This window comes from Symsagittifera roscoffensis, chromosome 7 (genome assembly GCF_963678635.1).
Source record: "Symsagittifera roscoffensis chromosome 7, txSymRosc1.1, whole genome shotgun sequence".
Classification (NCBI taxonomy): Eukaryota; Metazoa; Xenacoelomorpha; order Acoela; family Convolutidae; genus Symsagittifera; species Symsagittifera roscoffensis.
Genome location: NC_087068.1, coordinates 23,542,671 through 23,557,798, shown reverse-complemented (window position 1 = coordinate 23,557,798; position 15,128 = coordinate 23,542,671). Strand labels below are relative to the sequence as shown.

The following is a 15,128-nucleotide window of genomic DNA, read 5'->3' as shown; positions in this document are numbered from 1 at the left end:
CAGATTTTAAAATTTTCTTCCGGTACATATACCGATTGGATTTTAAACAGAGATAAAAGCAAAATGAAATTTATCAGAAAAAAAAACAAAACAATTGTTACAAAGACAAAATTGAAATTCTCAAATAAATTCTCGATTCACACCAGCTACAAACTTAAAAGTAGGAACATACGTTTCAATTCCAAATTTTACAACCCAAAAAGGTATTTCTAAAAAAATAAAACGTCTTCAAAAAGGACCATATCAAATAATTGATAAACCCACTGCTGTAACATACAAACTTACAGATTCGAACAAAAAAGAACTTGTTCAACACAGAAACAATCTTCTATCTTATTGTCCAAAAGAGTACGCTCAATCCGAATTAATTCAATTATGCTCCTTTGCAGGATTGAAAGTTATTCAAAATAATTCCGATTACAAACGAAATCAAAACACTGATGTAAACCCTAACCCAAAACCACTCGAACAAAAAAATAAAACGGAATTAAATCAACAAACATCCCCTTATTTACATAATAAAAAGATACCTCAAACAGAAAGAAAAAATCGAAAATTAGAAGAAAAAATTCTACCACAAGATCAAAAAAAAGTCTCAACACAGACAATCATCGCGAATCCGAAATCAGCCACGAAAAGATAAGACATTCATTCCACAAGCTAAAATTTAATGAAAGTTGAATTTAAGAAACGAATATAATTTTAATTAAAATTTTCACCCCTTTAAATTATTTTAAACACAAGTACACTTTCTCAAAGATCATGCTGAAAAAGCACTTGAACAATCTAGTTCAAATTCAGCCAATAGAAATCCTTCCCAATCATCATCTCATTTTAAGAACACGACTTCATTAGCCGACACATATTCACCTTCAAGCGTATGTCTAACTATAACTTCAAGACCTCCATGTCAAAAATAAGCAACCCGCTAAAAATTGACAACTCAAACAAACAAAATCTCAATATCATCGATGTTCAAGTATCGGTACAGATCCGAGTCACTAGGCTCTTTACCCAAACTCAAACTTCACGCCATTCCCGAACGAGATTGGAACACTGTTCTCTATGAAACAGAACCAATGATTAAAACAAACTGATAAGAAATCCCGATCCGATCTCCCGAAACAACCGTGACAAAGTGTTACACTCATCGAAGAACAAGTTCATATCAACGATTCCAGCTTCCTGGAGCAAAAGGATAAGAAATCCTTCTTCCTGAACGGAAAAGGAAAGATGCTCGCGATACCAAAACGATCATCATCATCCATCCTTCATTACAGTAGAATGTTAAAGAACAAAAACTCTGTAAACCCCAGATGGGTGGAACCAGATCTAAACTAGATTTTATGATTGGATATGATTCTAATGTTTTATACCTATAAAATATTGAATACTAAATAATCATATTCCATCAAACTGACAACCCACTTATTTGTGAGTGCTGAAATTACTTGTAATTTCAGCACCAGAGAGATTTGAATTTAAATCAGAACTTAGTTGCTTTCTCCAAGAGACCGACTCGTGAAAAACCAGTATACTCTGGATCTATTGAGACTAGGAGATATAATAGTAAGATTAAGATCGGTATTAGACTAAGAAGTTGCACGAATCTATCCGGCCGAAAATAAGATAGCGTGGCGAGCAGACGTTGTACCCTATCTGAAATTACTCTATGAGTAGAGCCACTTAGGTCATAACTCACCACCCACACTCACTAAATAAATCATGTAGAAGCTTTCTTTAATTGTTTTATAGTTGTTTGGCAGTTGTTTATAAAGACTTCTTTCCTTATCATGTGCTTCAATTTATGTGATTTCGACCTCGTATCTGTGCCCAAACTTGACCAACTTGAGTTTTTTAAGTTTTCAGACACTGCAAACAAGCCCGGAAAAGAGAAACAAATCAGAATATTGATCAGTTTTGTTTTTTCTAAGTGTGAACCCAGAAGTGCATTTAGGTTGGAGGTTCCGACGCCCTTTCCTCTCAAGAATTCGACACCCTGACTACCCAAAGTTGCCCCTTTGCTACTAATTCAGGATTCAGGACGTTCATTTGTGACTGACCGGCCCTAAAGTTTTTCTAAAGCGCCTTTGGCGCCAATTTATCTATTTTTGAGTGAAAAGCGCTCACCAAAAATTGTCAAATTTTCCAAAAAGTATCTGAAAACGCCAGTTCTTTCAACATTTGGCTTGAAGCGCAGAAAATTTGGTCAAAAAAGGCCTTTACAGTGATTTGAAACTGCTCGGAAAATCAATTTGGTCGACCTAAAATTACTTTTTGGAAATCCGCTCTCGCCTTTACCTCGAGAGAATCTTAGATCCGCCCATGTGGAAATCCAAAAATTTCACCTTCATCTGTCTTAGAAATCACAAAAAATAGCAGAAATACTTTAATTGTAGGTTTCCCAAGATGGCTAGTGCAATTTCTGATAGCATGCAAATTTTTAGATTTTGATAGATAAAGTAGCTCTATGGAGAACTATATAATTTTTTGACACTCAAAGCACCGATTGAAGATTGCAAACTCTAAGTTCTATATCCGGGAAAATTTACAAAAAATTTAGGTTATCTCGTCGCACTTGAACATTTAACAGCTTGTAAAAATGAAGATCTTCATGAAAACTGAAAAACGAAGCCAATCTGTGTTATATTCAGAAACAGTTTCTTAATTTTCAGATAGATTTAGGGGTGATTTTCTCGGTGTCTGGGTCTTGAGATTTCCCTCCGGCTCCTTTTTTCCTCAATGCAGCCTCTCTGTACCCACTTGAGATTGGGCAGCAGCAACATACAGATGAAAGACAGTCCAAAATAGACACGACTTTGTTCATTTTGTTCAGCATAGCCAGTTCTTTGTCCAAATGTCCGAAGTTGTCGGCTGATTCGGCTTTCATTTTAGGAATTTCGGATCCAGTTTTCATGAGTTTGTAGTTAGCCACCACCAGACCGTCTTCCTGGCCGATTGTGATAGCTGAAATTCAAATCTGAAAGGTTACAAAATACAGAAACTATATCTATTTGAAGTTGGAGTTTAAGAGGAGTCATTCATTTCTTGAGGAGAGCTGAATTGGTTTTAGAGGTCCCAGTTTTCTCAGTTTTAAGCGTACGAGAGTTTTTCAAAATTAATGCTGAATAGAGTTTATGTTGCATGAATATGTGGATTTGTGCTACACCACTCCCACAAGTTCTCTTGAATTTTCACTTTTACTGCAAACAGCGTATTTTATTCAACAAAAAGTTATAAAAATTGGAACTTTTTTACTTTAATTTTTAACTTTTATTATTTTTCTACCTCTTGCGCGTTTAATCTTATTCAGGGGATGATTTAGGGAGGAGGCGGGCACCCTCCCCTCCCCCATCTGGAATTCGACCCTCAGGAACCCAGAAACCTACCCCCCCCCCCCCCCCCCAAGATTACTACTATAAGAAGCGTACCTTGAATGAACTGTATACGTGGAGGCATAGTGACCAGTCTCTCTCGTTCCAATTTGTGAATTAAATTAGTCCACACCACTTGACCCAGTTGGTTCACAGACAAAATTCCCTTCTCCTCATTCAGGGGAGTGACGCAACAGTCGCCAAGTGCAAACACGTTGCGAAAAGTGTCCACCTATTGCGCGCAAAAATGCAGCAAAATTAGAATTCTTAAAAGAAAGCTCTAATGGTAAATTACAGTTCAATTTAGATGGGTGGAGATTCTTCAGTAGTTGCCATTGGAGGTAGATAGCTACATCGATCCTAACAAAGAACTCTAATCCGTGCATGTTCTTTGTGAAATTTTTAGAAGTTTCCTCATTCGGTTTTAATTCTTGACTTTATACCTTTTTGAAATTTTTCTAAAACATGTGGCTCATATGTTTCTGAGGCACATCGAGCTAAATTGGAGAATTTTATTTCTTTCTGGATACTTTTGTATTGATCAGAAGTACATACCAAAAAATAAATGGACAGCCGGTTGCTGCGCAAGTACCTCAGAAATTTCACGTCACAATCACGTAAGAAAAAACTAAATAAAAAACAGCGTCTTTTTTAAAGAGTGCCGTTTTTATTCGTGGTGTGACGAGAGATCTGAATGTGATACATGGTACTTTCAGACCGCTATCACCCTGAGTTTTTCCCCAATATTTGATAACTTCGTCGCTAATTTTTAAACTATTTTGCGACTAAGTTCCAGAATACCGCGACTAAATTTTAGACCATCGCGACTTGTTTTCAAAATATTGCGATTATTTTTCAGACTATCACTCCTAATTTTCACACTAAAGCGACTAAGTTTTAGAGTAGCACTTCTAACTTTCAGACCATCAACATCAAAATACAATTTTTTCAGATTTTGTCCGCGACTATAAAACTTCTACCAGACTATGAGTCATCGGTCGGCGAATTATCATCAAAAACTGCGGACATCGACCCGGCTGTTCAATCCACACTCGAGTTTTATTCCTTGTTTTTTCCTCAATTAATAAAATATGATTAAATACTTTGGTTGAATAAAAAGAAGAAATCTGAAAAAAAGCCGCAGACTATTTCCAACTAAAAAGATACGAGCATCAAATTTTATCGTATTTTTCGATAAAAAACAAAAGCCCAGATCAAACTCTAAGTATTGTTTGACATTTTACCCAAAATTTAGCGTGTTTTTTTTGGCATACATCAATTATCTAACAGCTCAGTTATGCTATTGAGCAAAAACTGCTTAGTTGAAGAGTGTGTCAGCGTAAGCCTAATCAAACTTGCTCAAAAAGATCGGATAAAAAAAGAATTGATTTGTCGCAGCTCTAGTAAAAAATCATCTCCTATTTTATTCACAATATCTCATTGCATCGCCATTTTGTTTCGACGACATGATGAATTGCTGTGGACCTTTTCTTCGACGTAAATTTAGTTCTTTTTATGACTGAATTTTACTACCTCGAAGAAACTTTTTGTTGAATCCGTTTTCTTCATGCTAAAAAAATCAAAAAAAAAATGTAAAACTAAATTTGACCAGAGATCGATTCAGCAGTTTAATTGCACCACAGTTTTCATTTAATTGAGCAATGAATACTTTTAACATCAGTAATTTTTCCCGCATAATTTACTTTCCCTGCACTACAAATGAAAAACAAAACAAAGGAGTCGCAGAATCCTCAACATTGCTAGTTTTCTTTGATCTTCCTTGCTGTTTTGGCTTCCACAAACAGATAACTAGAACATTTTGTTATTCAAAATTGTTCTAGAAACAGCTATAATTGCTCGTTGTGGCGTCCGAGACAAAACTGATGTGCCGACAAAACTTACGTTACACGTATTTGAGCGCGGAATCCACAAAAATTTTGTAAACGGAACCCACTTACACTTTGGAACAATTAAAAAACTTGTCTCTGGATTTCATAGACCTACAGACACCAAATAGTGCGCCTATGCAGTGCAAAGTTTGGCCTTGTAATGATCGAAAAGCATTAACCTTTTCCAGGAATATTTATTTTGTTAATTACAAATTTTGTTAATTACAAAAAAAACAAGTTTTTTTTCTTGTTCAAATTAGTCTTATTTTTTGTTCGTGGTCTGCAGGGAGAGCTAAAAGCAAAGTAAGTTAGTGATTTAGGCATACTTGACAACAATTTTTTTAAAAAAGGTAAAAAATAGAAAAAAAACTAAATTAAAATTTCACAAAAAAAAATTTAAAACTTTTCTTCAAGTTTTTGAAAAACATTATTGCAAAAAAAAGGAAATGAAGCTTTTAAAATGGTTTTCAAGTTTGTTTAGTCTAGATGACTAATTCGCATATATCAGGAACTATACTCGATTGTTTTCGTCGATCGAAACTAGACGAAACCTGAAAAATATCTAACCAATTTTTCTCGACACAGTTTTTTGATTGTCACCAATCATAACTTTTAGTGTCTTCGTAATGTTTTATCACTCGACCTATTCTAATATTTTTGTGTGGTACTTGACTTAGCGTGAAAAACAAAAAAGAAAAAAAATTTGGTCGCACCCAAATTCAAAGTTCTTCCCTTTTTTTCAATAGTCAGAAAAAAAAAATCCTCCGCTCCAAAAGGAAAAAAGAAAGGGAGTGACTGTCATGATAGGATTCGTATCACTCTCTACACATACTTTCGTCTTTGCTATTTTTGAAATTGAGTGGTATCCGCGAAGAGGCGCGTGGAACTTGTTGGGTTAAATCATGCCCCAAAGGACTATGCTAGCAGCAAAATTTAGTAGAATTTGCAGAATTTGGATTATAGAGCAGCAGATAGAGCAGAACTTCAATCATACGACAGAATTTGTCATTGTTTCTCATAACGATTTTTAAAACATTAAAATTGAAGTTTCGTTTCTCAGAAGCACAAAAATGAACCTATCCGCAACTCTACTTATCTACCATTTTGCTACCTGAAAGTGCTCTGCTCGTTTTTCAAATTGTTTTTTTTTAGAAAAGCGATAAAAACAGTAAGTTTTTCTGATTAACGCATCATTAATGAGAATTTTGATTGAGTCAGCAAATAAAGAATTTCTTTTATAAAGCAGCAGAATTTGCCCCAAACAGCAGTTGAAATCTTTGAGGTCTGGTTTCAGTAAACCAAAAAAAGTCAGCGAATTTCAATGTTAGTGTTATTTTGACACTTTGTCTTATATTTAAGTATTCTTCATATTAATTAAGTCAGGCTAATTTGTACATGCAAAGTGTAACATTTTAAGTGATATTGATTACTGATGAAATATAAGTCTTTTTTATTATTAAAAAACTTAAGTTATTTAAGACAAGTTAAAGAGCAGTTAAAAAAATTGCTTCATCTTGAATTTAGTGTTCTCAATTTTTATAATTACTTTATATAGGTTGTGGAAGTGAGAAGACAAAAAATGAAGAAACTTGTTGGAAAATTTGTTTGTCTAAGATTCTTAACCAGAAAACTTCTGAGAGTGCAATCAAGCAAGGATGCTGAAAAGTGAAAGGATGAAAAAACAATTAAGTTGTATCCATCAATTAATTTATTAAAGTGCTTTTGACTTGATCAAAACATATGCACTCAATTTATTTTTGAGCAACGACCAAATTGAAAAAGCCAGCAAGTTGCTTTAAAACAGTTACTATTCCAAATTGAGGCCCAAAGTTTGTTGCTCAATAGTTGTTTGTTGATTTGTAATCAGTAACTTGTTCGACAGGCGTTGGCGTGTTGTTCAACTATTGGTCGACAGAATTTTTATTTTTTTTTGAAATTTTGCTCCTCCCCCACTCGAGAGAATACTAATTCCGCCGCTAACTTTCATAATTTGATGCTGAAAGTTTAACGCGTATTATTTATGATCCGAATTCAATTGAGGCAGGCTAACTGTTCTGACTTTCGGAGAACGAAAAGAATATTTATGCTTGGTGTGATTTTTTTTATTCGGTCAATTTTCAACTTGCTAAGTAAACGTTTTTGACGGAATTTTTAGCAACATCGGAAAAATATTGTTAAAATTGTTAAATATTGTTAAAAAATTTGTCAAACTTAAAAAGATATTTTACCAGTGATTATTTTTCGTAAAGTTACGGGCGTTTGAAAGTTGATAACTTGGCCAATTAGAACACGCCTAAGAAGCAAATTAATGCGTTCTAAATTGAATTGAGGCCAGAAATTAACTCCTATAATTACAATACGAGACGCTAAAAATACCCTTAGTATTTTAAATGGAATGAGTGGGATGAAATTTTAAAAATAAATAAATAAACAAACTTCTTTTTTACACAGCATTTTGTCAGTTAATCAATCAAAAATAGGCCCTAAGTGCAGTCGGAACATACAGGGCTTTGCCCTGATATACGAGCAATCTTGTTGTTGCGATTTTTGATGAAAACGGAATATTTATGTTCGGTGTGGTTTTGTTTATTCAGTCAATTGTCACCGATCAAAATAATAATTTTCAACAAAATTTTTTCATTGAAGATATCGATATTTTACCTCCATCTCCATTTTTTGTAAAGTTTTGGGGGTTTGAAAAATGTCAAATTGGTCATGGTCTGGACTAAATTATGCGCGCTTTGAAGAATTTATTCATCTCGCTGAGAGCATTACTCGAATTATTTATGCATGGCGAATTATCCCGCGCAACAAAATCGTTCCAAATTGAATTGAGGCTAAGCTAGTCGTTCGTATCAATTTCTTATGACTCAAAATTTCACACTTTGATATTGTCCAAAATTTATCGATTTTCAATATATTCTTTTCCCAAATTCTATTCAAAATATTTTTTAAGGGACAGTCGGAACAATCAGGGCTTTGTCCTGATATACGAGCAGTCTTGTTGGTCTTTTAATTCCATACACGATTCTTAACATTCACCTTAAAATTCATAGTTTGTCAATATTTTATTAATCAAAAATTATTCAAGACCAGTTCATGGTCAGTCGGAACATTCAGGGCTTTGCCCTGATACGAGCAGTCTTGTTCAATTAGAGGGGGAGGGTTAATCGTGTGTTACATTAAGGCGGGATCGTTCAGTGGATACCAGTAGCAATATTTGCTTTAAATTTTAGCTGTCTAGTAAACGTTGATACATTTTGAACTCACTAATCTTACGGTATCTCAATCCAATAATCTGATTACCGCCTGTCACATCTGAAGTTCTTAACTTAGCGTTTCTTAATCAACATAATTAGAAATATCTGCAATTCATAAATAAAGAGTAAAACAAAAGTAGACTTGCTCCACCTTTATCATTTGTGTCGATGTGTTGCGCTTTCGGATTAATTTTAAGTTTTTGTTGTCGTAAAGAATTTCAGAGATAGGTTTATACTTCAAAGAAAAGTGTGATTGTTCCATAAACTTGTTCCGTAGCGGCAGATAATGCAACTTCTTATTTTTTCAAGCAAAATGTGAAATTTTAAAGTCACTCCAAATCAATTTTCATGTTTGAAGAGCGTGAAGAACAAGCGAATGAGGGCGAAATGGTCATTTGAAGAAGACGGTTATTCAGTTTTCTTGATTAAAAAGGAACAAAAAAGCGCTTAAAATTTAGTTCAACTGTCAAGCAAGCAAAACGTCAAGTAAGAGAAAAATGAATAAAGAAGCATACGGAGAAAAAAAAGCAGTTTTTGTAAATAATAACAGAATAATTACCTGCATGAAACTGTTGACCTTGATTGCCCCATTCACAGCTAATGAGCCTCTGAAAGTTTTGTTATCCAGAAAACTCGTGTTGATTCTGGTGATAGAAGGCAGGAAAAGAGCATCTGGGGATATTTCTGACTTGAGTGAGTCAGCGTCTTTGTTGAAGTGAACAGTGACCTTGAGGTGCTTGAGGGCTTTGAGTGCATATTCACTGGCATTTGGAGGGAGGCGCTCCAGAAGAACTCTGGATCTTGTGACCAGGTGTATTTTCTAGATAAAAAACTGTATTAATCACCTGATCTCGGTTGTCGACTTTGCTCTTGGTTTCATTAAATAGATTCAAACAAACAGTTAGCCAATAAACATGCAATAATTTTTTTAAAACGAATTATTTCATTTTTAAGAAAAAGGAACGCAAATAACTATTTAACCTTTTCTCCGAAGTAAGATAAAAACACTAGTTAGCTGCTCCCCGAAAAGGTGAAAAAACCACTAAGAAGCACCAAAAACAATTTAGAGCTTCAGTTACTGAATCATCTTTTAACACAAGTCTTCAAGGCTCCAATATAACGACAAAACGAAGGCTTTCCGGTCCTTGAGGTCCAAACTATCTACTATATATGCTCTTATGCATGCTTCCGTTAAATAATATGTCCCAAAATTATAAAATTCACTGCTGGGGATTATATTTTTTCTGTAGAAAGGCGAGAGAGATTATACAGCTGATTGGATCTACCTTGGAGGTGTCTTGTTTGAACTTGTATGCAATGGCGCCTACAATCTCCACGCCCACTGAGCCTCCCCCGACCACCACCACCTCATTTGCACTTGAGAGACGACCACTCCACTCTTTCAACTCTGAAACTCTTGTCAGTTTTCGAAACATTTTTGATCGTTTTTCATATTAAAAAATTGATGTCTCGAGTTCTGATGGACAATATAAATGTATGATTTTGCGAACTTTTAGAGGAAAATGATTTTATGGAGATTTTCTCACACGTTCAGATATAAAAATTTCTCGTTCTTTTTGACACCAACTCTCCGATGAAAGTTAGTGAAATTGGCACCAAAGCCGCTCTAGGAGAAATTAAAGGCGTGTGTCAGTCGTGAATGCAGAAAGGTAACATGATTTTGGGGGTGGCTAGCCGCTCCTTCTATTTTAGAACACAGCACAAACAGTTTTTGCGAAACTCGGGACAAAATGGGACTCCGTTTTTGTGATTTTTGCGAAACTTTTGACAAAATGGGACTCAACCAAACTCCAATATCACCAATATCAATTTTACAAATTAATTTATGCTTTTTGCTTCGTTTTGCATAATGATCTCAGGTCGCTATAAGTGGGTGACAATTTTTGTGAGAGGGATACCAATTATTTATTTAAAATGACTGTTTTCTTTCGTGAAAATTTTCTTGAAGTTAGCATCGTCGAAAACTTTGTTGACATTGACATCGTGTAAAATTAAACGGTCTGTTTAACCTGTAATCCTGTCAGCTTTCTGCCTTTGATCACTCTTCACCGGATGTCCGTACTGAGTGCCAGTGGCTATGACCAGGAAGCGATAGGGAACCAACAGTCTAGCGATGTCGTTGCTGTTGCTCCCCACTGGCGATGAGTTGTACTCTACTAGGCCTCCCGATTCGCACCCATCACTTGTTACATTCGTAACTGTGCCTGCAACGAGTTGAAGACGGTGGTAAGCTAGGCGACAGAAACTGCGACGAAAAACTAAGCCGAAAAAATTATTGGAAAAATAGGTTTGCGAAAGTTAAATTTGAAAGAACAGCGGCAAAAAAGACGGATTTGAGAATTGGTAACTAGGCATGCAAAACTTGTCGTCTTGGTAACTAAGCCGACGCCCGTTGAGCCGAAAAAATTACGCAACATGAATCATCTAAGCCAATATAAGATGGGCCGAAGATGTTTAGGCATAATGATTATTATGAGTGGAAAAGGTCGATGTTTAAATTTGATAGCGCTTGCTAATCGCAATCGTAAAATTAATTCGGTTTCTGCAGATCGCAGAGCTGATCAAAAACTGTTATGCATATATAAAAAAGTCCGCTTTGTTTTATTCTCAGCCTGGATGTTGACTATTTCGGCCTAAATAAACTTCGAGTTACTTGCAAGAGCTCGCCTCGCTATTTTTTTTTGCTATTCGTTGACTTTTTTGCATCTTATATTTGCAATTTTGCTGATTTTTCGTTGATTCATTGCAAATTTGCTCAGAGAAATATGCATTATGTTTCAATTTCTTTTTTTTTTGATAATGATAGTTTTCTGTGAGTTTTTATTAACTCTTTTAAATATCATTTTTCACTTGTAATTATATTTTTTGTGAATAAACAAAAAATTCAAGACAGGAAAACCCAATTTTTAGTAAATGAAAAAATAAATAAAGTTCAATTAAAAAAATCGCTGCAGAGATCTAAATGTTTGAGTCTAAAGCTACTCTTATCAACCACAATGAAAAAAAAATGTTTTGATCTTAAAATGCATCGAAGAGCTTAAGAAAAATTCATAATGAGATTTGTTTCTCCCAACGAGGCCGGGGGCTTTACTAGGATTCTCCTAACGAGGCCGGCGGCTTTACTAGGAAATTCAATCGATTTCCCACTGTCAATTCGTCGTCGGATAACCCGCTGCGACGGAATGAAAATTAAACTCTGCTGTTGGTCATATTCGTTAGATTTAAACTCTTTGCTCAAACTCTTAATTCTGTATTCACTCAATCGTTAATTCCTTTCAGTCTTTTCAAGTTAATTTGTATTTAGTGCAGTTATATTTGAAAAATTTATATGTTTCATTTGAATTTTTCCTAGAGGGGGAAATGTGGTACGGTGTTGTTTAAGGTGTAGTACTGTATTATTCATTGTTACTTATGACGTCATTCTAATCTAAGCTGTTATTCTAATGTTGGTTATCAAGGTCGCTATCGACCTGTCAAACCTCGGTTAATTTCTAAGCAAGCTTATTCATTCACTCTCTAGTTGACTTATGAAAGATTTAAGTAGACCCAATTTATTATCATGACATGATTTGTTAAAGTACTTATTATATATATAACAAGATGAATTAAGTCTTGACTAGCTGTCTCAGTTACTTGAGGTATCACAGCTTGGAACCAAATAGTTTCTGATCTACTAAAAAAATCAAGGCCTGGGTTTTTCATTAACATAAGTGAGCGCTATAAACCTCATCTCACATCGTAGATGGTTACCGATCTGCATATATTTAAAGCATATAAATTAAAATGAATCGATTAATAGAAATAAATGAAAGTGTAAATATACTTGAAATAATTGAAATAATTGAACCACTGCTTTGTATTCACCATTATTTGGGAGACTTCTAAAAATAGCTTATAAAAAAGACATAACAAAAATAAATAATTTTCAGGAAACCATTTACTAACCTAATCGTGTTGCCCGGGTCAAGGTCCGCGACCGAAAATGCATAGTCTAGACAGCGCTTTAAGTAGCGGACAATCTCTGGAAATACCGTATCTGTCTCGCGATGGACAAAAAATTAGTCGCGGCTGTCGAAAACTTAGTCGCGGCATAGTCGAAAAATTAGCCGCGGCAGTCAAAAATTAGTCGCGGCGGTCGGAACATTAGTCGCGGAATGGTCAAAAAATTAGACGCAGTGGTGAAAAAATTAGTCGCGGTTGTCTGAAAAATCCAATTTTGGTCGCAGCAGTCTGGAAATACCAAAACTTGGTCGCGCCCGTCTGATCAAAAAACCACAACCTCAACCCGGATGGTTAAACATTTTCTGAAGATTTTGACGGTCAAACTTTGAAGCAATATTGCTTCTGAGTCAATTTAAGTTGTTTATGAACCTTACGGAACATTTTTGAAATCAGATAGAGATTGATTTTCTTTATATACATAACGAACATTATAATGTGATCACAGTTTTTATAATAAATTAACCCATAACAAAAATTTCAAAAAAATTTCGATCAATTGCAAGAAACAATCAAATATAAAATGACCTAGAGTAACGTACTTTTCCAAACTCATTTTAAATAAAACATTCAGCAAGGCTTGGCTGATTGGAGGCTGAAACGTGTATGTACATAAATTAAAATGAATTTTTGCTCTTAACATTTTATTCATGACTTACTTTAAAATAATTCTGAGCACACAATTGAGAACGAATGAGCTTGCGCAACCTAATTTTTTTTATATCAACACAAACGTAACACAAAGTGCAACCGGCCATATTCATGTAAAACAAGATTAAAATAAAAAAAACTTAGTGTCGCAACCAAAAACAACTTCAATTTTCAGTCCATAAGCAAGATTAAATTTAATGCGACTTATCCTAATGCGATTTAGAATTTTTAAACAAGTTTCGCGGCTCCGAGTAATATGACAATTCTACACAGAACTTTATTGACAAGCCATTTTTCAGAAAACTAATAAATTTCAGTTTTAACGGCCAATAAACAACATTTTTGTTCCGACCATTTGAGAAATGGGTAGAAACTGTGTATTCGAGTGTCTTTCAGATTTTTTTCTACTTGTTTGCTTTCTTCGCAAAATCAGGTCCCAAAAATAATCATCGGGCTGGGCTGAACAATATATTATATCAACATTTGTTCAGATTTTGAGCTAATAAAGGGAGCGTCTAGGCTTACAATAGCTTATTTATGCGCCATTTTGAGAATCAAAAGCTTCAAAAATTTTTGATGACTTCAAAAGCTTCAAAAAGTTGTAATCCAATTGGCTTATTTTGCTTTGTGAGATATGCGCAAGTTCTATTTTTTCGTTCAGATCTTTTTATCAACCAAAGCAGAAAAAATTGACACAAATTTGAAAAAAAATGTATTTTTTTTTAAGACTATGGCCGGAAAATTCTGTTCTTCTTGCAAAGTAACCAGCTATCCTTGCTTTAATTAAAAAACGAAATAAAATAGCATACCTTGGACAAATTTCATGTTGTACTGTTCCAATTTGTTTTTCTCGAAGTAATCTTTAGCCCGTACCATGTGGCCATCCACCAATGACTCATCACATATGTACCTGTCGATACTCACAAACCACTCCATATATTCATTCCTGTCAATTACTGTCGTGTTAAACTTCCGATAAGTGCCGGTGCTGATTAACTTCCTTATTAGGAAACCTCCGCCGATCGAAGCGCCGAGGATAACCAGTTCGGCTCTACCCTCATTTTTTGCGGCCATTTTTTTTTTTAAATAAACGGAATCGTGCCTGTTTTTAATCTGAAGAAACGTAAGCTGGTTTTTAAATCAACAGTTTAGACTGCGATAATTAGAAGTTCACTTCATAATTGCGAAGGAAGATGGGAAAAGTTCATCTGTTTGGACGTTTTTTTTCTCACTCAAACAGCAAACTCAGATTTTGACGATGAATTTTTTTTTGGAATTCATTTGTAGGAAAAGTTTTGCGTTTTTGTAAGTACCAATTAAGGCTTGTGGAAGGGATAAAATTGAAACATGAAAAATTTAACTGGTATTTTGTTGTCAGGCTCAATTCAGGAAGTCATTTTTGGTATTTCTTTGACAAAGAAGCAACTAATTTATTCAAAAATGTAGCTGAAACTAATCACTAAAAGCTCACACAAACCGACAATTTTATCCATCAAGTGATGGAAAATAATCACGATTCACTGTTATAACATAAAGGAAATGGAAAAACCTTCTCTGCCATGATGCTTTTTGCTGGGCTAAAACATTACGCTCTCCATACCTGCTTTTAGACAAAATACTCCACATAGTTTTCCTGCTTTCTATAGGGTGGTAAAAATCAACGCTGAAAGGTTTTTTTGATTTTAAAAATATATGGTCAATTATCAAGACGAGAGAGACAGAAACATTTGAGAAATTTACCATCCCCATGTTTCTGAAAGGGTTGTACTTTCTAAAACCTTTTAGCTTTTGCCTCAAGCACCATTCGAATTCTTCTTACTTATACATCTAATTTCACTATGATGAAGTCGGTCAATAAAGGCACCATTTTTAGAAGAAAGCTACCTTTGAAGTAGTAACTAAAAATACACTATTGACTTGAATGAGTCGACATG

The 15,128-nt window shown here is 34.7% G+C and overlaps 1 protein-coding gene across 1 annotated transcript; it reads right to left on the bottom strand.

Moving 5' to 3' along the window:
* Nucleotides 1-2,401: 2,401 nt before the first annotated feature.
* LOC134851483 (ferroptosis suppressor protein 1-like) lies at nt 2,402-14,847 on the bottom strand. The gene is made up of 6 exons (XM_063867599.1): nt 14,004-14,847; nt 10,554-10,748; nt 9,810-9,931; nt 9,083-9,343; nt 3,432-3,606; nt 2,402-2,967 (listed from the first exon to the last, which is right to left on the bottom strand). The coding sequence occupies exons 1-6, from the start codon at nt 14,266-14,268 to the stop codon at nt 2,672-2,674; spliced, it is 1,314 nt and encodes a 437-aa protein (XP_063723669.1). The 5' UTR covers nt 14,269-14,847; the 3' UTR covers nt 2,402-2,671.
* Nucleotides 14,848-15,128: the final 281 nt, after the last annotated feature.

Coding starts and splice junctions, on each gene's coding strand:
- LOC134851483 (XM_063867599.1), bottom strand. CDS start 14,268: ATGGCCGCAAAAAATGAGGGTAGAGCCGAACTGGTTATCCTCGGCGCT. Junction 9,932..10,553: donor GAAAGCTGACAGGATTACAG/GTTAAACAGACC, acceptor CAAGAGTTTCAG/AGTTGAAAGAGTGGAGTGGT. Junction 2,968..3,431: donor ACGTATACAGTTCATTCAAG/GTACGCTTCTTA, acceptor TTTGAATTTCAG/CTATCACAATCGGCCAGGAA.